Here is a 26439-nt window from a genome sequence, read left to right on the forward strand (position 1 = left end):
TAGCCTAATTAGTTAAATAGTTATACTTCTTTTGTTAGGTTGCAAATTCGAACCATACCTATAATATTTTTAATTTTATTTTTAACCGTTTTAAGTTTATGGGCGGGTCAACCCATAATCCGACCCAAGTATCCATTACTCTCACATATATATCCAAATTAACCACAGCTCTCGACCCGGCAATTCGGACACTTTAAAAATTAAGCATCATTATATATATATATATAGGAGAAATGATTAAGTGAGGGAATTTGGTGAGGGAATGACTTGGCATAATCTTATTCGCTGAACAAATCAAATAATTTCTCTCTTTTCTCTCTTTCCTCCCACTTTTACATTTTCTAACCAATGAAGGTGATGCCAAGTCATTCCCTCACCAAATTCCCTCACCAAATTCACTCTCTCTATCACTCCTCTATATATAGAGAGAGAGATGAGTGATAGAGAGAGGGAATTTGGTGAGGGAATGACTTGGCATCACCTTCATTGGTTGGAAAATGTAAAAGTGGGAGGAAAGAGAAAAAAGAGAAAAATTATTTGATTTTTTCAGCGAATAAGATTATGTCAAGTCATTCCCTTACCAAATTCCCTCACCTAATCATTTCTCATATATATATATATATATTAGTTAGTTAAAAAATTAAACTTATATTATTAAAATGTCAAGTCCTTACTAACTTTTTTTTCCTCTTCTTTCCCTTTCCTTTCCCCCATTCTGTCCGTTTTCTTTCCCCCTCTCTTTCCCCGCGTCGGTTGCTCTCCCCCTCCCTCACGATCGCCGACTCCCCACCCGACTCCCCAACAATCGCCGGACGACTACCCCCTCGAGCCCAAGCCCCAACCATACGACTACCCCCGCGACGCTAAGCCCTGTAACACAAAATGACTTTGGATTGTTCTCCCTGTAGCAGACTTTAAGGAGGACGTTGAACCCCGATTATTGAGGTTAGTTCGACTACTCAGTATGATTTTACTGTTTTTACATGTTGAGTATGAATGTTTTATGGTTTTAGGATTTTAGTTTAGGGTTTAGGCTTTAGTTAGGGTTTAGGGTTGAAATGCTTAGTTAGTTCAATTGTTTTGGTTTGAAATGCTTTGATCCGAGGTATAATTTAATCTGAATGGTTTATGAATGGGGCATGGATCGTGGGGGTGGGGCATGGGGGTTGTGCGTGGGGCGTGGGGTAGTGCGTGGGCTTGGGCGTGGGGTTGGCGTGGATGGAGCGTGGGGGTGGGGCGTGGGAGTGGTGCGTGGGGTGTGGCTTGGGCATGGCTTGGGCGTGGGTGGGGCGTGGGTGGGGCGTGGGACGTGGATTCAATTGCGTACCACGCAATATCTAAAACTAATTTAATAAGTTTATTAATAAGCGTGGATAGCTCAGTTAGGTGAGTGTCAGACTGAATATTTGAAGGTCAAGTGTTCGATCCACATTCACCGCAAAACGAAACATTAAAAATAGTTTGTTCATTTTCATTGATCTAACCTTATATTATATAATTATGTTTGTCTAAAGTCTAAACATCTACAAGTTTACCATTTAAATGTTTAAGGTTTAAATTAATAGATTATCAATAATTAAGAGAGTTCATACAAAGTTAATACCTAACCCCCAAAATATCTATATATCTCTTATGTTTGTAAAATCTCATAATAACCTAAAAAATAATGTAGATTATGATCCAAATAAAAATCACTATTTGATTATAGTGATAAAAATGAAACCATAAATATGAATCATAATAGTAATAATAAAAATTCTATATCAAACACAAAAATAAAATCTCTCTTAAAATATCAATCTATGTAGGCTCTGTAATTGAAGTGAACACCAAAACCATTGATGGGAAACAATAATAAATTAGGCCCAATTACCATTTGAGGCTCGAACTTGAATCGTTTTGATCATATGAGGCTTGAACTATCAAACTTTTGGCCATTTGAGGCTTTTTACTTAACGTCCGTCTGTTCCGTTTATTTTATTTGACATGACATTTTTTCCAGATTTTTTTTTTGGACAGTTGGCATTTTTTATAAATGATACAGGTGTAAAAAAAATAAATTTACATGCACCCCTCTTTTCATCTCCTCTTCTCGCCGACTAACCATGTTGAGTCATTTCTTTTATGAATTTGAAGAATGATTATGAGATAGAAATGTAAGAAATGAGATAAAAACTTTGTCATCAAGCAGAAGGTTGCAGCAGCGACTCCGAACAAGCAAATTGCTCCGATTCCATTTAAGCTCTGTTTCCATATGTTACATCCTCTAAATCCAATATCGTTATCATCGTCTTTTGTCTTGTCGTGATAATCGTCGGTGACTTCTACACCGTTGTTCTTATCATTTTTCATCTCAAACTGGAAGGAATCCATATCAATTTGTGGTTATGGAGACCAACTTCTATATAGTCTATTTTCATTTCAAAAAGTTCATTTCCCTCGTTTTCTTCTTGAAGGATATTTGAGAAATTATAACATCATGTTCGAATTCGAACTTTGGAGCTTCCACCTTCTGATCAAAGACGATCTTTCTCTCGCTGAATAAGAAGAAGACGACTCGATTTGAACTAAGAGATGAATTACTTATTTTGGCGATCTGGTAACCTCCCTCGCATCGGAAAACTTGTGCGATTTCAAAGACGGACAGAATTAAGCAAGTCACTACACAAATTATTAACGGAGAAAATGAAGAGGTTACATCGGCCGAGAATAGGTTTGGGCGAGAAGAGTAGAGAAGATAAAGAGAGAGGGTGCTTCTAATTTTTTTTCTTTTTTACACGTATTCTTTAAAAATAATAACTATAGCCTAAATTAAAAAAAATGAAATGTTAAATAAAATTAACGGAATAGACATACGTTAGTAAAAAAGCCCTAAATGGCCATAAGTTTGATAGTTGGAGCCCCATATGACTCAAATCAAAGTTCGAGTCCCAAATAGTAATTGGGCCAATAAATTAAGAAGCAAAATGCTTATTACATTTATCTGTTGTAAAATTTAACCAAAAACAAGCCATTATTATTCTGCAGGAAAACAAAACAGATCCGACAACAACATAAGGCGGTTCTTACTTTCAAACTTCCCATCAAATCTAAAGTAAAAAAGGGGATTGAAAAAGTGTTAGTGGAGATATTGAAAAAAAAAGTTAGTATGGGTAAAAGTGTAAAAAAAAATTAAAAAAAGTTAAAAATAAAAATTGGAATTACTGAGGTTAGTTATGGGAATGACCGTCTTTTAAGGGACATTTGATCAAATTTCTCCAGCTCTCGACCCGACAATCCGGAAAGTTTAAAAATTAAGCATCATTATATATATAGATTAGTTAGTTAAAATATTGAACTTATATTTTTAAAATGCCCCGCGTTCATTAAATTTGGTGTTAAATTTAAAATATAAAGTGTTATTAGCTTAGTTGATTAAAGAGTTGTATTTTTTTTTGTTAGGTTGCAAGTTGGAACCATAACTATAGCATTTTTTATTTTATTTTTAACCGTTTTAAGTTTATGGACGAGTCAACCCACAATTCGACCCAAATATTTATTTCTCACATATATATTCAAATTAACCACAACTCTTGATCCAACAATTCGAATACTTTAAAAATTAAGCATATAATATATATAGATTACTATTTTGTATTTGTTTTTTACATAAATATTATCATTTTATGAATATTAGGAACTCTTGGACCTTGTTCCTTATGTATTTTTTTTAAAATTTCATATAAATTGCATCATTTCACCTACTTTTATCAATCACATTTATTATTAAAAATACTAAAATATTATTTATTTTAAATCATTACCCATCATGATGAGACACTATTTAAGGCCTTGTTTGATGAGACACTGTTTTAAAAATGATTGATTATAAAATTAAAATTTTATTTAATAGAAACTAAATTATTTTATTTTTGTATTTAATATTTAAATAACCGAAATAAAATATTATTTAAAAGAAACAAATAAGCCCACATCTGGTCAAATTGGGGCCTATGAATGTCAATCGTCAAAGGCGGCCTCTATTGTCGTGTAGAATCAATCAAGATGGGGCCGAACCCGTGAGTGAACTCACTCGCTCGTTCACTCAGCAAAAGGTCCCGGACGACGTGGCGTTTGACGCCGGAGGAATCTGAAAGTGCCACAGCCTCCCGGTCCCGTTAACCAAATACTTCATACACAAGAATTCCTGGGCGTACATCTTCTCCACCTTCCGATCCACGTCGTGAAGGAACACGTGGGTCGCTCCCAAGCCCTTCCTGTTCCTGGCCATCACCGCCGCGGAGTATATAGCTCCCATCCTTCCCGGTGCCTCGGCGAAGTATCCCCTCGGAGCGTCTATCATTATTAGATCCCATTCCGTGTTGTAGAACTCATCCGGCAGCCCAGTTAGTGCCAGCTTGCACTTGTCGTTTCCTCGCAGCTGGGACTTGGAGGTCGAACAGTCCGGTTCCGACCGGTACCACGAGAACAGCTCGTCCGCCTCCGACATCTTCGTCCGATACCTAATTAATCATAAATTCATAATTATCATCGATATCTAAATCGATCTTACTAACTAACTAGGGCAAAAATAAGCAAGCAGGAAACTGGATCTCGCCTCAAATTAAATTGACAAAATATATCATATATATAGCGGTGGGAGTTCTAATTAATTAATTCCCTATGGGGAGAGGGAGGCATCACCGGGTACCTGACGGTGTGGGCTCGGAGGTCAGGTGCTCTTTGCAAGACGGTGTGGAACCACTTGGGATCCTCCTCTAGGAATAGAGTAGTGCCGGCGGCATTGAAGGCAGCCCACATGAGCGAGTCGTGGCCGAGTCCGAAGACTAGGAAATTGCAGGGAGAGCGTCGCTGTAGGATGGCCAAGGAGATGCTGATCTCAGCGTATGATTGTTGGGGTACAACCGGAGAGGTGGCATAGTGAAGGAGGGCCTTGAGCTGGATGGGGGAGGGCTGCAGCTTGGATTGGGGGCGGAAGCCCAAGCCGGTGAAGCTGCAAGAGACGGGGTTGTCGGCGATGTGGAGGAAAAGTGAGAGGGCCAAGACTCCACCAATCAATCCGGCGAGAAGAAGGCCGAGGAACCAAGGCTTCTCGACGATGACATGGCGACCAGCTTTGATCATCTGCTGTGATGGGACGAGGAGAAGAAGAAGAGAAGATAAAGAAGGAAGATAAAGAAGGAGGATGAATCAGCCAATGAAAATGTCTTGTGTTTTTGGAGAAACCTGTTACTGTTACTGTACTGTGAGTCTCTCTACTCTGCTGTCACTCTTAGAGCTCGTTTGATATCAATTTTTTTTTTATTTTTTTTTTTTTTTCCTAAGCTCAATAATCCGATTATATATAATTTTTAATTATAAAATTAATTAATAAAAAAACAAATAACAAGTATAGGCTATATTAAAAAGTATATATTATTAGCTTATAGGTAATGTTTGTCCAAGAAGTATTACTATAATACATAGGTAATCTTTGTCCAAGAAGTATTAATATAATAAATATTGTTAAGTATATATTAATACGATTTTGAAAAAATAATTGATAAATATTGTTAAGTATAAATAAGTGTGGTTAAGAACAGTTAATTAACAGTTAATTAACTGTTAAAAATTGTTAGAAGTGTTGTTAGGAGTAATTAATTAACTGCTAAGAAGTGTTGTTAGGAGCAGTTAAGTAACTGCTAGAAGTTTTAAATAACTGAAAGTACAGGCACCACTTTGTATAAGTATAAATACACTAATAAGAGAAATAAAATATTATCGGTTCATATTTTCTCATTTCACTCTTCTCATATCTTCCAGCTGATTCTTACATTTATAGTTCTTCTTGTAAACAAATTCAGATTGAATTTGTTCATGGTATCAGAGCCTAGTTGAGTGAAGAAAGAAGATCAATCCGAAGTTACTCAAGACATGACATCCAATTTCGTAACTCCACCGGTAAGCCCTAACCCTAACTCAAGCCCTAACGAAAATCTGATGCTATTTTCGTCAATCCCTGCTGTTCCAATTCCGATTTTGACAAATCCAGTCCAGATTCCTGTTGATACACCAATTCCGATCGTCAACCACATGCCAGCAAAAAGAAAATACAACAATGATCCACTTATCATTCATTCAGCAGATCATCCTGGTCTCTACATTACTACAGCGATTCTCACTGGTAGGGAAACCTACTTTGGATGGAGTTTAAGTGTCAGACTAGCATTACAAGCCAAAATTAAGATAGGTTTCATTGATGGCTCTTATCCGCAACCAAAGGAAATTGATAAAGGTGATCAATGGGGGATTGTAGATGCTTTGTAAGAGCATGGATTATGAATACGATCTAGATCTTGAAGAATATCACTCTAAGGTAAGGCTTCTATAAGATGAGATGATGGAATTGAAACCACTTCCTAGATGTAGATGTCAAGGAATGAAAAATGATTGTGATGGATGTTTTCTTGAAACACAAATGCTTCAAGATGACGAAGAACTGAAACTATTATAATTTCTAATGGGACTAGAGGAGAGGTACGAGTATGTGAAGGATCAGATTCTACTTCAAGATCCTTGGCCAGACGTTTACAAATCATAAACTATGCTACAGAATGTGGAGAAGAAATCAAAACAGAAGAGGCCTTACCAAGAGTCAGCAATGATAATGAAAGAAGAAAACTCAAAGACTGTAAATCAGTTTATTGAAAAGAGTAAGAACAAAAATGCATATTGTTTTCACTGTGGAGGAAAAGGACATATCAAGGAAGGTTGTTGCAAGCTTATAGGCTACCATCAATGGTGGAAGCAACCTAAAGAAGGAACTGTGAAGAGAAAGAACACATGAATTGCAGTAAATTCAGCTGCTGAAAAAGAAGATGTTGAAGACATGTCGATGGAGGAATATCGAATGTATAAACAGTTTCTAAAAAATATGCGAGAGATTAAGAATAAAGGAAGTGGCTCCACTTCCTCTGTAGGTAAGTCATCTTATCATAATTCATTTAATTTGAATATATTTGATTATAACCTTAGCATGAATGAACATATAGGCATAGAAAATAAATGGTTAATTGATTCTGGAGTATCATGCCATATATGTAACAACAAAAGTTTTTATACTGATATTAAGAATCTTGATTTGCCTAAGACAATGTACTTAGCAGATGGAACTTGTAGAAACATAACTAAAATAGGAACAGTGAAACTTTTTGAGAACTTTGAACTTAAGGATGTATTATTTGCACCTTCTTTCAAATATTGTTTAATAGCAGTATCCAAACTTACAAAAGTAAAAAAAAATGAACTGTATTTTTTCAGAATCCAATTATTTTTTGCAGGACATTAATAAAGAGGTCAAAGTGAGTGTTGGGAAAAGGATTGGAAATCTATATTTTCTGGAAGACAGTCCATCTTTGAACAATTTTTTCTTTCATTTCAATTATGTTAATAATGTTGTTGATTTCTCTCTTTTCCATAAGAGACTTAGACACCCAGCAGATGGTGTATTAAAATCTGTATTTCCTGACTTGGTTAATAAAAAAATTCATTGTTCCACATGTCCTCTTGCAAAAATGCAAAGATTACCTTTCAAACAAAGTGTCTCTAAAACTAAGAAATTTTTTGAATTAATACATGTTGATATATGGGGACCATATCGAGAACCGTCCATTATAGATTCACCATATATGTTGACTATAGTGGATGATTTCTCTAGGTGTACTTGGATTTTTTTAATTTCAAACAAGATTCTTGTATTTGATAAATTACAGTTTTTTATGTTAATGGTTAAAAACCAATATGATACCACTATTAAAATTATTAGAACAGATAATGGAACTGAATTCTTGAATGAAAAATGTTCAAATTTGTTTAATTTTTTAGGAATTGTTCATCAAACCTCTTGTACATATTCACCACAACAAAATGGTGTGGTTGAAAGGAAACATAAACATTTGATACAAGTTGCAAGGTCATTAATGATTGAGTCAAAATTATAATCAAAATTTTGGCCATATTCTTTATTGACTGCAGCATATCTTATTAATAGAACTCCCACAAATGTTTTAAATGGTAAAACACCAATTGAAATATTATGTGGAAAGAAACCAGAATATAAGACACTTAAAGTCTTTGGATGTATTTGTTATGCAGCAAATATTATGCCTAACAAATCAAAATTTGATAGTAGAGCTAGCAAATGTATCTTTTTAGGATATCCTTTAAATAAAAAAGGATATACAGTATACAATATCAACACTGGAGATATAAATGTCTCTAAGGATGTTGTTTTCCATGAAGAATTATATTTTTCAAAGGAATTCAAAGAAAATAAAACTGAAACATTTGAATACAAATCAAGTGAATTACCTTATTTTTTTGATGACAATATAGAAAATTCAGATTCTGATGAGATTAATCTGGATCATCAGAATACTGAAATTATTGAAGAAAATGAAAAGTTTTTTAACTCTCCAGATTTAGAATCGGTTGATCAGCCGAATGTTATTCCACAAGAAGATATACCTTCTGTAGAGTCTATTGATGTTCCAAATGATAATTATAGAAGAAGTTCTAGAAATATTAATCCACCAGTGTGGATGAAAGACTATGTTGCAAGTCAAGTTGAAATGAATAGAAAAAATAAATCAGTATATTCACCACCTTCTTTTCCATATGTTTCAACCTGTACAGATTCAAAGTATATAGAATTTCTTGGTAATATTGATCAATTCACTGAACCAGTGAATTATAAACAAGCTGTTTCAAATCCAGGGCAATGAATGCTGAGTTAAATGCTTTAAATCAGAACAAAACTTGGACATTAACAGAATTGCCTAAAGGAAAAAAGGCAATTGGATGTCGATGGATTAATAAGACAAAATTAAATGCAAATGGAAGTATTGATAAGTACAAAGCCAGATTAGTGGCAAATGGGTATAATCAAATAGATGGAATAGATTTTCATCAAGTTTATGCTCCTGTAGCTAAAAATGTAACAATACGAGTATTGTTTGCATTGACAACTGCAAATAAATGGTATTTACATCAAATAGATGTAAATAATGCTTTCTTACATGGTTGTCTTGAAGAAGATTTATATATGAAAATACCTGAAGGTTTTAAAGGTGCTTCACCAAAACAGGTATGTAAACTTAATACAAGTTTATATGGATTGAAACAATAATCTAGACAATGGCATTTACAGATATCTAATATTTTGAATGATATTGGTTTTATTAAGTCTGAAAATGACCATTTTTTGTTTATTAAAACTGAAGGTATTCATATCATTTGTTTATTAATGTATGTAGATGATATTCTTATAGCAGGAAATTCATTACAACATATTAATAATGTTAAAGAAACTATTAACAGTAGATTTCAAATTAAAGATCTAGGAAATGCTAAATATTTTTTAGGTCTTGAAATCATGCAAACTGATACAGGAATTTACATAAATCAAAGAAAGTATATACTTGATTTGGTTTCAGATTTAGGTTTGATTGGTGGTAAACCAGCTTTCACTCTATGACTAAAGGTATTAAACTTACCAAAGAACCAATTGATGATTCTCTTTGTGATTGTGAAAAATATAGAAAATTGGTTGGTAAACTGTTATATTTGAACTTTACTAGGCAGACATTGCTTATTCAGTTCAACAGCTTAGCCAATATATTAATAAGCCTTTTCAATCACATTTTAATGCAGCAATTCAAGTTATCAAATATTTGAAAAGAACACCATCATTGGGTTTATTTTATTCATCTTAGAATAATCTTAAAATTGCTGCTTTTTCGGATAGTGATTGGGCATCATGTTTTGACACTCGTAAATCTCTTTCTGGATATTGTATATATGCAGGGAATGCATTAATAGCATGGAAGACTAAGAAACAACAAACTGTTTCTAGATCTTCAACTGAAGCTGAATATAGGAGTATGGCAGTCACAGTTTGTGAGTTACAATGGATTAGTTTTTTGCTTGCTGATTTTAAAATGCAGGTTGAATTACCAATTGTTCTTCATTGTGACAACAAAGCTGCAATGCATATAACGCAGAATCCGGTATTTCATGAACGAACAAAGCATATTGACATTGATTGTCATGTGGTAAGAAATAAGTATAAAGAAGGTTTTATTTCTCTAACACATATTGCTTTTGGTTTACAAAATGCAGATATATTTACCAAGGCACTTGAAGTCAAACAATTTCAAGAATTGAGATTCAAGTTATTTTTACAAGATTTTCATCTTGAGGGGGGAGTGAAGAAATAATTGATAAATATTGTTAAGTGTAAATAAGTGTTGTTAAGAACAGTTAATTAACAGTTAATTAACTGTTAAAAATTGTTAGAAGTGTTGTTAGGAGCAGTTAATTAACTTAACTGTTAGAAGTTTTAAATAACTGAAAGTACAGGACCACTTTGTATAAGTATAAATACACTAATAAGAGAAATAAAATATTATCGGTTCATATTTTTTCATTTCACTCTTCTCATATCTTCCAGCTGATTCTTACATCTATAGTTCTTGTAAACAAATTCAGATAATGTTGGTTAAATTTTTATTATTGATTTATATTCATATATAATTTATATTTATATTTCATATTTTTTTTTATAAATTAGTAACTAGTCTTTTAAATATTTTTTTTTATATATTTAATTTTTAATTTAGTTTTAATATTATTATTTTTAATTTAGTTTTAATATTTTTTTATATATTTAATTTTTAATATTATATATAACTTATTATTATATAATATATTAAATATATTTTATTTAATTTTAATATTGTTATTATTATATATAATCACTTTTAATATATATTTTAAATAGTTCAATGTTTTATTTTAAAAATATTTATTTATTTTTATAATCATAATTTTATTAATTATTATTTTCTATATTTAATTATATTATAAATAATGGTTTATTTTTTATATTATTTTTATTTTAAATTTATTTTATTATAATTATTAATAATATTTAAATTAAATAAATATAATTTAAAGTTTTTATTATAATTAATTTATTATATTTTAATTAAAATTATATTAATTATTAAATAATAATATTATAATAATTTATAATAATAAACAATATTATTTATAATATAAATAAATATATAAATAATAATATATTCATATTTATATAACTTATATTACATTAATATATTATATAATAAATACTAAATTATAAACCTATACAATTTTTATTATTTAATATATTTAAATTATAAACATTAATAATAAATAATACTGTATATTATTATTTACAAAAATAAAAATAAAGTTATTAAGTATTCACAGATGAAACACACTTCACGTGGGAACGCTTCACTCATTTCACTGCTAGCTGCGATAGTGAACGTTCTACTATTTAAACTATATTCTTATTTTATTATATTATTATAATATTTGTGCATTCTTTATTTTTATTATATTATTATAATGATAAAATAAATCAGTTAATAATAAATACAAAATAATTATTTTTTATCTGAATAATATATTGATATATTTTTATATTATAATAATATAACAAAAGATACCGTAATCAAATGTTATTGTTTCGTAACTATATAATGTATTGAATAAATTTATTTATATCATTATTATTGTAAGTTAATATGTCGTTTTGTATTTATTATATGATTATCATTAGATAGTGTTTGGTACGAAATATTAGTTATATAAATATAAGTTGTATGAGGTATAAATTGTAAGGAGGTATTACGAGGTGTAAATTATATAGGTTATTAGTGATTGATAAAGAGTATAAAATATGTATAAATTATATAAGTTTTATTATTTTGTGTTTGGTTAGTGGTATAAGAAAGGAGTACAAAGTTTAAATGACTATTTTATTCTTATGTTTATATAATTTTTTTTTTTTTTTATCTTATAGATATTTTGTATTATTAATTATATTAAAATTAATATAAAAATAATATATAATTATCATATTAATGCATTTTTAATATAAATAATACTGTTTATATTATTTTATATGTAATTAATTTTAAATATTATTTATTAATAATGTAATAAAATTTTATTTTATAAATTAATTGTATATATGACTAGTATTTTTTAATTAACATTATTAGTTTTTAAAAATAATTATTATATTTTATTAAATATAAAATTGTCTCATTTGATGTTTTTTTAATATAATTTTTATTTACAAAGATAAAAAATATATATAAATTTAACAATCAAATAAAAAATAAGTAATTATGTATTTATTATTATTATTTAAATTGTAAAATTAAACCTAGTTAAATATATATAAATATTTAGTTATAATTTATTATTATTATATTTTAAAATATAATAAATAAATTATAATTTTATAAAATGAGAGAGTTAAAAATGAATTAAATTTTATAAAAGCTTATACAACTTTTGTAACAGGTTATAATAGTTACAATCTTATACCCCATTTAATATATAAACAATACTATAAATATAAAAATTATCTAACCAAACACTCAATTTAATTTACTGTATATATAATTATTCAATATCTATCTTATTATCCTATCTTATTATCCTATGTACCAAACATAGCCTTATAATAATATAATAAAAAATTATTATATCATTTATTAGAAAAGATTAATATATTATTTAATATTTATTATATAACATTGTATTTTGAAGTTAAAATATAATCTTATCAGTATAATAATATAGTAAAAAGTTATTATTTCATATTAAAATATTTTTATCATTATTATATAATAATGGATTGCTTCACCTCAAAGAAGAGTGAAGGTAGCAATGAGATATTAAGCATCACCTTAATATAATTTTTCTATTTCTTTTATAAAAAATATACAATTATTATAATTATTATTTATTAATTATAGTAATAATATATTTTATAATTAAAATATCATGTTATTATTATATAGAGAAAGATTATTAGGTGAACTTTGAGAATAAGTTAAACAAACTTAGGGTTAGGGCTTGTTTGATCTTTGAATTATTTGGATAAAATCTAAGTTTTATCTTAAAATTTAACAATCAAATTAATTATTTTATTAATTAAAATACTCAAATTATTCTTTACTTAAATATTTTATTTTATATTATTAAAAAATAATATTAATACATATATATATCTTATATTTATTTTATTACATTATAAAATTTATTAATAACTTATTTCATTTAAAAAAATTATATTAAATAAAAATAAATTTAAAATATAAATAAAATTATAACTTACTATATTATCTAATATATTATTTAAATTTTAAAAAATTTAAATAAATAATTATATTAGAAAATAAAGTTAATTATATTTAAATAAAAAATATTAATTAATTTATAAAATGTCTCATTAAAATTAAATATTTAACTTTAAACAATTATTTTAAATAAATATTTTAATAAACTTGTTTGAATTTTGGTTATTATCTTATAAAATTTATATTAGTTATATTAAATAAAAATAAATACACAGTATTAATAAAATTATAATATACTATATTATTTTATATAATATTTAAATTATAATAGTAGTGATTTATAAAATTAGTATTTATTTAAATTTTTAGTTATGTATTAATAAAAAGTTAATATTAACATATTTATAATTTTTTTAATATTTATTTTATTAAATTATTTTATTTTAAAAAATATAATAATAATAATAATAATAATAATAGATGAGATAGAAGGAAATGTATAATAGAAATAAAACTAAAAATATATAGTTTCTTACTAATTTCATCAAATAATCAAAATTTATCCAAATAACCCATTTCATCAGCATTCAGACATGTCTCAATCAATTATAATAATAAACGGTTGGATTTTTTTTATTATTTATTTTATATTGACTCAACCTAAATTTTGATGGATAGAACAGAGGCACATACAATTTTGGTCGCATAAGATCTGTAGTGCAGCTATAGAGAGCTATGTGAACAGCTATGTCAAACTAAAGATTTGAAATTTAATATTGTTTGTTTAGGTGAATAAACCAAAAGAAAATGAACACTTAAAATTTATTATTATTTATTTAGGTAAATAAACCTATAGAAAATGAACGCTGTTATATTTTATTACCAATTATTGAGAATTTGAGATGCGTGTAATTCTTAATCAATTTTAACTTGAATTCAATTGGATTCAACCCAAACCTAACCCTAAATTAACATCCTAAAATAGGATTATTTTTATTTATTTATAAATTTAATATTTGCTAAATAAATGGTAAAGGTTTACATTGTTTCTACTTTCATGTCAACTCTCTCTATCCCTCTCCGCTGATAAATCGGTCGTTTCATTCCGACCGTGATCTCCCTCCTCTTTCTCTCACTCGCAGTGCCTTAAGACTCCGTTGCCTAACCTGTCTTCGTACATATGTCCTCAGTCCAGAGTCCAGACTTTTAACTCCAAAGAGTAATCTCTTACCAGTCTTTGATAAGTAAGTAATTGAGATCAAGTTTTTGTTCTCTGACGTCTCATTATCGAAATTTTCGAACTCATTGTTAAGTTTCATTCTTTATCGTGAATGATTTGCCTAATTAAGTGAACCAGCTTAGATGTTTTTAAGTCTATTTTGAGTCAGGGTTTAGGACTTCTGGGGAATATGCTTTATTAGTGCGACTTAAACTTTTAGGTGCATATGTTAAACGAGTAGGTGGACTGACCTCAAACAAAGGGAGAGGAAATGAAGCTGGTTCCAAGAGAGATTGAGAAGCTTATGCTGCATAATACTGGGTACCTAGCCTAGAAGTAGGGGTATTCATCGGTTCGTTTTCGAGTTCCTCGATTCGGTTTATTCGAATTTTTATTTTTTTTAGCCAATTCAAAAATCGAACCGAATTCGAATAAATTTTGCTGCATAATACTGGGTACCTAGCTCAGAAGTAGGGATGTTCATCGGTTCGTTTTCGGGTTATTTAAGTTCCTCGGTTCGGTTTATTCGAATTTTTATTTTTTTAGCCAATTCGAAAATCGAACCGAATTCGAATAAATTTTAATTAAATAGAACCGAATTCAAATTTGATATTCGGTTCGAATTTCGAATTCAAACCGAATTCGTTTTATTTTTATTTTTTTGGAACTAACATAACTCAAAATATATTGAACCAACCAGGAATCGAACCCGAGTCTATACCGTGGGAGGGTATTATTCTACCACTAATGTTTTTTTTTTCTTTTATTATAATTTGATTATTTTGAACTTTTTCTTAAGTTAAATTTGGAAAAATAAATAATAAAAAATAGAAAAATAAATAATAAAAAATAAATTCCGTTTTCGGTTTGGTTTCGAGTTGAAACCCAAACTCGAAAACCAATTCGAAAACCGTATTTGAATAAACTATACTGAGTCAGAAGCGTCTTGCTCGTGGCCAGAGGCTAAACTATACTGAAGCCGTAGCACTTAGAGCAAGTCAGGTATTTTTTTTGTTCCCTTAAAAATTGATATCTATACGTAGTTCTTATGATTATTTTGAATGTTCTATGGTAGTAGCAAATATTGGTGAGAAAAACCTTTGTTTTTTTCATCAGCTACCTAAATTATTATTTTCCCACCTCAAGAATGAGAAGGGTTATAGACGCCCCTAGATATTATTATTTTGCTGTTCTTATGTTTGGTACTCTGTAGATTTTGGAGTTCATCCGTGATGGTAATAAGAGTGTGGCAGAATTGATGTACCTCGGAAGACAGTTGCTAGGAAGGTAATGCGATTACTTCTTTGAATGCTATATATATATATATAGCCCTTGATGCTTATTTTTAATTGGTCCCAATGCAACGGGGAGGAGGTCGATTCCTTCCACAAAAAGATAATTTTACCATAGGAAGCTTTGCTAAATATTAAGAAGGTTGAAATTCAACTAATTCTATGATCTTACACTAATTTTTTAATCCTATTCATAGCTACCAACAATTCTTTGCAAGTCCCAGATGAGAATGCAAATAGTTCTGCAAGAGATAGGAAGGGACAAGGGATAATTTATCTTTTTGTCACCTTGAGTGCACTGGACTTTTTCACCATGTTGAGTTTAAACTAGTAAAATAACTTTCTACATTATTATAGCAAGAAAAATGTGAGTCATCTATTAAATTCCCGCAATGATATTGCAATTGGAAATGCTTTCCGTTGGTTTGGGAAAAGAGAGTTGTTAACATCTTTTACAAGAAACAAGCACTATGTATCATTGCTGCTGATCATTACAGCACTCAAAATGCTATCTTGTTAACAGGAGGCAAGTTCTTCCAGTGGTTCCTCACCTTTTGCATATGGTGCAGGTACTGCTTTTTTTCTTTTTTCTTTTTTCCTTTTCAGTACTGTTGTCCTTACCATTGTAGCGAAATAAACATGGAAATAGAAATCCTGGTTATTGTTTGATTTACTTGTTTGATTTACTTGTTTGTTCTCTACTTATTTGTTGATTACAAGTGGTCTTTATCTGCGTGATACAACTGTTAAGACAATTTTTGACATCATATTTTGGTCTATGTGATTGTGGTCTTTGTCCTCTATTTCTTCTTTTTCATCTATGAGAACTTCATGCAACTCTTGTGTGGATTCTTACCATATATTTACATCATATAACATTTTAGATCTTATGTTATTCTTTTGCTTGTATATGTACTCAATTATTTTCAATAACATAGATTATTGTTTTTTTAGGTTGAGGGAACATTTCCTGACGGAACAAAGTTAGTCACCATCCATGACGCTATAGCAAGTGAAAATGGAAATTTGGCGCTAGCTTTGCATGGTTCTTTTCTTCCAGGTACTTTGCCCTTCTCGTTTAAGATCTGTCACCATGCTGATTGTCATTAATATTTAATATAACTGATCATTTCAACGCTAATATAGTTGTATATTGCAAAAATCCTTCTATATCATGTAAATTTTCAACCTGCAGTTCCTTCCTTGGACAAGTTTCTGCCAGTGGAAGAGGATAAAATTCCGGGTGAACTAAATTTCAGATGTGGATCTATTACGCTTAATTTTGGTCGGAAAGCAGTGATCTTGCTTGTTACAAATGTTGGAGATAGGCCGATTCAGGTGACACATTATGTACTAGTGTGTTGCTTATGAGGAACCTTTTTTTGGACGTTTTTTATTTTTATTTTATTAACTATCTTTTTCATAGATTTCTTCCAGATCGAAGTTGTAGCCTGTTGAGTACTAACATAATAATGATTCTTGTGTATGGTAAAATAAAGTTAACCCTTGAAGTAATTAGAAATTGGACAATTTTTAAAAACAAGTTCACTTATTTTGTGAGTGTGTTAGGTTAAAGGGTATTAATGTAATTTATGTTTTTATTGTTTGTAAATAAATAGGCTTCTATCAGCATTTGTTTGAAAATTTGCCATATGTTTCTCTCTTTAGTTTTTGCAAGGTAATAATGACCGACTAAATTTGAATGTTCTAACATTTAAAATATTAGTTCTTGCAGTTAAATACCTTTATCCGCACCTTCCCATCCCATAGGTGTTCCCTTTTCTTCTCTTTGTTGTAGTTAGATAAGTGTCATATTGTGCCTCCTAAAGGTAATGAATATATACTGTTCACTTGTCATGTTTAGGCCTTTGAAAGGGTAAGGGAATTGTTATATAACAGTGAATTTATGTTTGTATCACGCAGATAAGTGGTGGTTGGATGATAATTCTTTTGTAATTATTCAGGTAGGTAGCCATTATCATTTTATTGAGGTGAACCCTTGTCTAGTGTTTGACCGAAGGAAATCATATGGTATGAGATTGAATATCCCAGCAGGAACAGCAACAAGATTCGAGGTAGGACTATCCCATGATAGTTAACCTGCCTGCACCTTCGGGTTTCCTTTTCCCTTTCTTTTCAATTGATACTTTGTTTCGTCATGTTTTATTTCTTCAAATTGATCATGGTATGTGGAAGATGAACGTGAAATTGACTTCCAGTTTTCTGGTTTTGACGACATTTCATGCTCATTACCTTGTTTGAGAAATTTGCATACTTGCTAAATATGATAGTTGATAACTTGTAAACTTGCATAGCTTAAAACACGAACATATTCCAAAATATTTTACTTTTAATGTTAAAAAGATTAATAAGAGGAAACAAATTTCTTGACAAAATAGTTTATTCGGAAATATCAGCCTTAATTTCAAATGCATAAGCTATTTCCAATTCAGTGAAACACTTTATTTGTGGCTCCATCCAAATTGAGAAGCCTTCATATTCCTCAGAACTGCATTACTGAAAAAAAAAAAATTATTCCACATTTATAATAAAATTGTGTCTTTATCTCAGCTGAACAGGTCACTCATTTTTGCAATAATGAGGATAAGAAAACTTGAGTAGATTATGTTGATAGACAGTCAGTTTGGAAACTGAGAAAAACTCCTATCTTGTTATTCCTTGTGGATATGGTCAAACCTCAATATTTTTGCAAATCCTTACTGTCCAACAGTTTTTGAGAGTTTTTTCATGAAAGTAAGTAAACTTAATGATGTAAACAAATATATATATATATATATATATATATATATATATATATATATATATATATATATATATATATATATATATATATATATATATATATATATATATATATGTTTTTGAGAGTATATATAAATATATGTATATATATGTATGTATATATATTTGTAAATGTAAGTTTGTATTAGTAAAGTAGTCGGGAATGCGACTTCTAATAATACAAACAGGGTCTACACCTAGTCTTGAACACATGACATAAACGTTGTTAACAACTCAATAATCAAGCCATGTTGAATTGGTATTGTAAGTATATTTATAGTTCCATCTTATTAGGAGTGCTTTAACATGTTGATATGAAATCTGCAGCCAGGAGATACTAAGAGTGTTGTTCTGGTAAGTATTGGGGGACTGCAAGTAATTAGAGGTGGAAACAATCTAGTTGATGGCCCTATTGATGATGCGTCTCTAGCAGCAGTGACTGAAGCTGCACTTACAAAAGGATTCCGGAACAAAGATGAACCAAATGCCAGGTTGAGGAGCACTTCTTTACTGATTGCATATATCTCTAGTTGCCATAATAGTAATAAACAAATGATGGCAAATCTCTTCTGCAGTGAAGGCATTATTGCAGAGAACTCTGCATTCTCCTATCGAATATCTCGTGAAGCCTATGCTAATATGTATGGTCCAACAATTGGTGATAAGATTCGCCTTGGTGACACTGAGTTGTTTGCAGAAATTGAGAATGATTTTGCTATCTACGGCGATGAATGTATATTTGGAGGTGGAAAAGTTATTAGAGATGGGATGGGACAGGCTTCTGGATATCCACCAACTGAGTGTTTGGATACTGTTGTGACAAATGCAGTGATAATTGACTATACAGGAATTTTCAAGGCAGATATTGGTATTAAAAGGGGGATCATTGTGTCTCTTGGCAAAGCGGGAAACCCAGATGTCATGGATGGTGTTACACCGAATATGATTATTGGGGTAAATGCTCAAATACTTACAAAATGACCGTGACAGCAGGTAATACTAATATTATTGACAACCTATTCCCCACTCAGGTTAGCACAGAGGTTATTGCTGGAGAAGGTATGATCGTGACAGCAGGGGCTATAGACTGTCATGTGCACTTCATATGCCCTCAGTTAGCTCATGAAGCAATATCAGACGGTAAGCTCCAAAATCCAACCTAAGATAGAAGGCATATATGATATTTAGGAGCTAGTTTGGATGGTTTCTCACCATTATTAACGAGCACTAGAAAGTTGCTCACATGGACAAAAATAAGCACATAAATGACAGAATTATAACAAAATGGAAATAATTTTATGTGATTGTGTAATGTGAATCCAATGAACTTTTTGATTCCTGCATGTATTTCTCCATGACTTGGCACAATGGAGAAATATGAGTCATATAAGCAACCCTAATTAGCAGGATATAGGTTTTGTTGCGATCAAGAGAAACATGCAAAAAGTTAATGGGGAGAAGGGGACACTTAAAATAGAAGATTTCTTGATTGTTATCCTAAGCAGGCATCACAACACTAGTGGGAGGGGGAACAGGACCTGCTGATGGAACACGTGCTACTACATGCACACCAGCACCCCACCATATGAAGTTAATGCTGCAATCAACTGATGATTTGCCACTAAATTTTGGTTTCACGGGCAAGGTATTTTTCTTTAGCAAACCTAGCAGCTTGCACGTGTCTTTGCTTTGTGATCATTAACTGTGTAGCACTTACTCTTGTAGGGGAATAGTGCAAAACCAGATGGGATTCATGAAATTATCCATGCCGGAGCAATGTGACTTAAACTTCATGAAGATTGGGGAACAACTCCTGCTGCCATAGACAACTGTTTAAGTGTTGCAGAATTATATGATGTTCAGGTGATTTTGTTTCTTCTCTACATTGTAGAGATGATATGATGAGGTCAAAGGGTTGTGTAGATATATTTCCTGAAATCTAACTCCTGCTTCATTGGGCCAGGTTAATATCCACACGGACACATTGAATGAATCTGGATTTGTGGAGCATACAATTGCATCATTTTAAAATAGAACAATCCATACATATCACAGGTATGAGAACTGCATTGATGGAAATTTCAGTTTTGCAAACCTGCGGGTCCTTCTATACAAGTTAATATGATAGAGAAAGCATATTGACATTAAGTTAGTTGATAACTCTTCTTATCTTTTATTTTTGTGGCAGTGAGGGGGCAGGCGGTGGCCATGCACCGGATATAATCAGAGTTTGTGGGTTAAAAAATGTGCTTCCTTCATCGACAAACCCAACGCGGCCCTTCACTTCCAATACCATTGATGAGCACCTCGATATGCTAGTATGGAAAAAATACCTTGAAAATGCAAATGATGGTATGCCTTCAAATTGAGCGTCTTCCTGAAATTTATTCTGATTGTTGTTGCAGATGGTATGCCATCATCTGGATAAGGACATTCCAGAGGATGTAGCTTTTGCTGAATCACGTATCCGGGCTGAAACAATTGCTGCCGAAGACATTTTGCATGACATGGGAGCAATTAGTATTATATCTTCTGATTCCCAAGCCATGGGACGCATCGGAGAGGTTCCTCTTTATTTCCTTTCTTCCTTTCTTCCTTTACACTTCTATCACTCCTTAGTTACTGCTATATTTATTATACTAGTGAGTATCGTGCTTTCCAGGTTATAACCAGAACATGGAAAACTGCTCACAAGATGAAGTTAATTAGGGGGTCACTATCCCCAGGAGGAGGATCAGAGAATGATAACCTCAGGATCAGATGATATGTTGCTAAGTACACAATAAACCCTGCTATAGACAATGGATTTTCTGAATTTGTTGGCTCTGTTGAGGTAACCAATTTCAGAGATAATGATGATATTTAATAAGTCTAAGAGTTTAGATATTGTTTATGTGCGTGGGGGTATGTAGTAGATCATCTATTGACTGAGAAGGAGCATACAAAGAAAGTGAGCTAATAATTTTTTGGTCACTCAAGTGATACACTTGTTTTTCGAATAGAATTTTATATATCATGTCAAAAGCACTTTGATCACACAACTCAATGTTTAATTAAAGAATGCAAGGGAGGAGAAACTAGTGTGTTTTAGGTTTTTTATTATTTTTTTATTTTATTACAAGTGGGCAAGTTGGTTGACCTTGTAATGTGGAAACTATCATTCTTTGGTGCCAAACCTGAAATGGTGATTAAAGGTGGGGATATAGCATGGGCCAATATAGGCGATCCAAATATGAGCATCCCAACTCCTGAACCGGTCAGAAATTGTAGTATTGATTTAAATTTGTTGGTGAAACGTCATAAAGCATCTTTAGTTAGTAGTAGCATCCATTTGGATGGAGTGGGGTAGTGTCGACATGAAATAATATGATATAAGGCAAAATAGGAGTACTACTTAGTAGCTAGTTGATAAGGTAAGTAGGTTATTGAGAATGACAAAAATGTAAATGTTGGAAGGTAGATTATTTATTTTTAGTATCGAATCCCCCCAAAGTAACTAGTCCAGTGAGGGCGACAACACCCGATGTTAACAATTCTGAAACAAGTACCGACGACGAATTCGAATGGAAATTTGAAGATATGATGAGTTTCACAAATATCGTTCACATTGAAGTAGTAGATAGAGGATAAAAGACATCAAATACCCTAAAACAAATGTTTAAGGAATGAATTTGTAACTCCGATTACGATAGGGAAACCACGATCCTTGTAGAGACAACTGACACGATACAAACATCACCTGAAATGGTGATATCAGAATTTCCATCAACCCAAGGTTCTTTATGTTAAACAAGATAATCTAATGGAATGTGAGGGGTTTGAATAACCCTTAGAAAACAAGTTTTGTTTTCTCTTCCATTAACCTTTTTAATTGCAACAATATTGCCCTCCAATAAACAATAGTCTCTAATATCGAGAAAAGCCTCCTTACCGGTTTAACTAGAACACAATTTTTAAATAAGCGAATATAAACAATAATGGACATTCACGTGGAATTCTTGTTGTTTGGAACACAAATCTCTATCAAGCGGAAAAAATTATTTTATTCATTAAGTTCAAGTGCCTCACCAAAAAGAACATTTGAGCATTTGGTGTTGTTTATGGCCCAGTCCACTATAACAAGAAGCCTACTTTTATCAATGATCTATATGATTTACAAAATCAATGTCTCATACCTTGGTGTTTTTGTGGCGATTTCAACCTGGTTAAGGCGCCAAGCAAAGGAAAAAAACTCAAATAGTTTCACAATTGAAATGGACTTGTTCAACACGATCACTAACAACTCGTTTCTCATTGACCCAATTCTCGAGGGTGCCAAGTTTATGAGGAAAAACGATAGCAATAATGGAAGTATATCTTGCATCGATAGATTTATTTACAACTCCATATGGGAGAACCTTTACCACCAAACAAGCCAATATGTTATAACGAGACATCTTTCCGACCACAAATCCCTTTTCCGAAACTGCGGCCAAACCTCCCAACCTAAACCACCTTTCAAATTCAAAAACGTTATTCTCTCAGATCATAATTTTGTGTCGGATGTGGGGAAGTGTTGTGTGGATCACTCATCGATTGTGAGGAGCCATTGCATATCATTTCTTTTAAACTTAAAAATCACAAAAATTTCATTAAAGAATAAAGGCGAGTCAACTTTAGCTCCCTTCGTTTTAACATTACTAACGTTTCCAAAGATTTTGTTATCATTGACAAATTGAAAGAAGATGAAGATTTGACTGAAACTAAAATCTCTAATAGATCCACTCTCATGGAAAAACTCGTTTTTCTGTATAAATGGAAAGAAGATAACGCGAGACAAAAATCACGGTGTAAATGGCCTAAGGAGGAAGGAGATTCTAATAGCAGATTTTTCCACAACTTTGCAAACTTTCAAAAAAAATATAATTAGATATCTATCTTTAAGGTGAACGAGATTGAGATTGTCGAGTTGAACTCCTTCATGATTTATTCTCTCTTTTTATGTGAGTCTTCTCACAGAGTCTAATTTTGGGAGAAAACGAATTTAACAAAATTAGCAAACAACAAAAGTCATCTATTGAGCAGGAATTGTGAATTTCACAATTGAAAAAATTTAGGAAGCTATTACAAGTTGTGATGGAAACAAAGCACATGGTCTAGATGGATACAAAATCGATTTCATTAAGGAGTCTTGAGAATTTATTAAAAAGGAATATTTGAGCTCGTTCAAACATTTTTATGCTACGACTTCTTTTGAGAAATGTTAGACTCTAGTTTTATTGTCCTTGTAAGGAAGATTCATGGGGCTAAGGAACTCAAATATTTTAGACCTATTAGTCTTGTAACGAGCTTCTATAAAATCTTGACGACAATTTTAACTATAAGGTTCAAAATTCTTTTTCCAGAACTCATTTCTCCTAACCAGATGAGGTTCGTAAAAGATAGACAGATCACTAACGCTTCTCTCATTGCAAATGAGTGCATTGACTCTATCAATAGAAGAAAGATGCGAGATGTCTTTGTAAACTTGATATTGAAAAAGATTTTGATCACGTTAGTTGAGATTTTCTCTTTTCTCTATTTGAGAATATGAGTTTTGGAGTGAAATGAAAGAGGTAGATCAAAACTTGTGTTACTGAACCTAAATTTTCAATTCTTATCAACGAATGGGTTTCCGAGTTTTTCAAAAGCTCGAGGGGCTTAAAAAAAGGAATAATTTACCGCCATTCTTTTCACGGTGGTTATGGAAGGTATGTCAAAATTATTCGAGAGAGCCATCAACATTAGTCTTTTCACGGGGATTAATATGGAACGACCATAAGACTCAATTGTATATCTCACTTACTTTTTTTTTTCTTTTCTGATGACACTCTTTGTCTTTTACTAAGCATATAACATAAATATTCATTCTCTTCGGATAATTCTTATTATTTTTGAGAATTACTTAGGATTGAAGATTAATAGAAAAAAGTCGGAATTTTTTTCATCGGTAATGTTTCTAACAGATTAATACTCAGTCATTGGCCGACACTCTGGGGTATGGAATCGGTTCTCTCCCATCAAATATTTCGGCACCAAATTCAGTTGCCAAAAAATTTGGAATCCTATCATCGAGAAAATGAGAATCAGGTTGACTTTTTAAAAGAGAAAACTTCTCTCTAAAGGCGGTAGGCTGGTCCTTTTTAAGAATTTTCCTCGTCACAATCTCAACATTCACTATGTCACTCTTTCCTATCCCTACATTGGTGACCAACAATGTACACAATCATTAGAAATTTTTTTGGGGGCAACTTCAACTCTTCTAAAATCACTCATTTGGCGAGATATGACACAACGAAGCTTGACATTGTTGACAACAAACTCAGAATCAATGACTTCTCCCTTTTTAACACTTTGTTTCTCTGGTAAAAAGCAATCATCGTCAAGTACAAAATTCGAGATAACGAATGAATGTCTTTTTTTAGGAGAAAGTTTATGGGTAGAAGTCTATGAGGCCGTATCGCTAAAACATGGGAGAAACTCCACCCCTTCTCATTTTTACGGTAATGGTGAGCAATCAATTTCTGGAATAATACGTGACGTCCTAGTGGAAATTTGTCAAAATATTATCGGAACTTTTTTAAGATCTTTAATAAAAAAGAGAGGTTAAAGTGACATATTGTTTTTCGTCTCACATTTAATCAAATTGTTTTAAGAATTGATTTAAATAGACGTTTCTCCATCGAAGATGAGGGGAGATAGAATCTCCTCATAGATGCTCTTACCCATGTTTCGATAGATTGAGAGACTTACGACAAATTTTATTTGACCGTCTCTCCCGATTTTAAAACTAGCTATATTTCCAAATGACTCCATCCCGTTTTCCTTGGAAAGATGTGTAAAAATAAAAAAAATAAATCATCAAAATCTCATTTTTTGGTTATGAAGCTATCAATAGATGAGGTTTGACATTAACAAACTGAAAAAGAAAAGATTAATCTCGCTAGCATATGCAACATTTGTTTGAAGAATGAAAAAATCATTTATCATATTATTCTGCATTGTGACATTGTTAAGAGCATGTGAGCTCTAATGGGATACACCAACAAAATTTGTCGTCTTCTGGTTCAAATGGATTGAATGAAGTTCTAGCAACAACATCGCGGATGACTGAAAACCAATTTTCCTCACCATGTGGTGGACGATCTGGAAAAAAAAAAGAATTTTCGAATGAAAAAATTATGGATACACGTCTCAAATGATTCATATTACACGCGTTTGCTTCAATCCGAAAAAAAAGCTTGTACAGAATAATAATTTTTCGATCTTATTGACATTTAAAATTCTTACGTTGTTTTTCTTATTTTTCTTTTCTAACGTTTGAACGTATTTTGCGTTTTTTAAAAATAAAATTAACCTTTTTCGAAAACAAAACAAAAATAATATGTATAATTAACCTTTTTCGAAATCATAATGATATGATTGTTGATGGCCATTAACAAAGTGGAATATTTATTTGTTAAATTGCACACTGTTACTCATATTGAGTAAACATCAAAATCATTATGATATGATTGTTGATGGCAATTAATTATTTCAGGTGATGATGAGGCCTATGTTTGGAGCATTTGGTAAGGCTGGAAGTGCCAATTCAATTGCTTTCGTCAGAGTAAGGCATGTCACTCAATCTTGGTCCTTATTTTGTAACAACTTCCAAACCTGCCTGCTCTTTACAACTCTTGTTACTGAAAACTAAGAAACAGGTGGCTAAAGAAAGTGGTGTAGAAAAGGTATACCAACTGGAGAAGAGGGTGGAAGCAGTAGGGAATGTTAGGAAGGTGAACAAGCTTGATATGAAACTAAATGATGCACTTCCAAATATCACTGTTGATCCAGAAACATACACAGTCAAAGCAGATGGTGTCCCCCTCACCTGTCCCCCAGCATCAACACTTCCCCTTTCTCGCAACTACTTCCTCTTTTAGAA

At 31.4% G+C, this 26439-nt stretch overlaps 1 protein-coding gene and 1 pseudogene across 1 annotated transcript; one reads left to right on the top strand and one right to left on the bottom strand.

The window, feature by feature from the left end:
* Window positions 1-3858: 3858 nt before the first annotated feature.
* On the bottom strand, window positions 3859-5209 carry LOC124925574 (probable methyltransferase At1g27930). The gene is made up of 2 exons (XM_047465612.1): window positions 4691-5209; window positions 3859-4502 (listed from the first exon to the last, which is right to left on the bottom strand). Exons 1-2 carry the CDS (start codon window positions 5122-5124, stop codon window positions 4085-4087), a joined length of 852 nt encoding a protein of 283 aa, XP_047321568.1. The 5' UTR covers window positions 5125-5209; the 3' UTR covers window positions 3859-4084.
* Window positions 5210-14239: 9030 nt separating this feature from the next.
* Window positions 14240-26437, top strand: LOC124924122 (annotated as a pseudogene).
* The last annotated feature ends 2 nt before the right edge of the window (window positions 26438-26439 follow it).

This window comes from Impatiens glandulifera, chromosome 2 (assembly GCF_907164915.1).
Source record: "Impatiens glandulifera chromosome 2, dImpGla2.1, whole genome shotgun sequence".
Classification (NCBI taxonomy): domain Eukaryota; kingdom Viridiplantae; phylum Streptophyta; class Magnoliopsida; order Ericales; family Balsaminaceae; genus Impatiens; species Impatiens glandulifera.

Bases quoted from the DNA above. Each gene is read 5' to 3' on its own strand.
- LOC124925574 (XM_047465612.1), bottom strand. From the start codon at position 5,124: ATGATCAAAGCTGGTCGCCATGTCATCGTCGAGAAGCCTTGGTTCCTC. The intron at 4,503-4,690 runs GTACCCGGTGAT...ATGATTAATTAG, and splicing joins CTCCGAGCCCACACCGTCAG to GTATCGGACGAAGATGTCGG.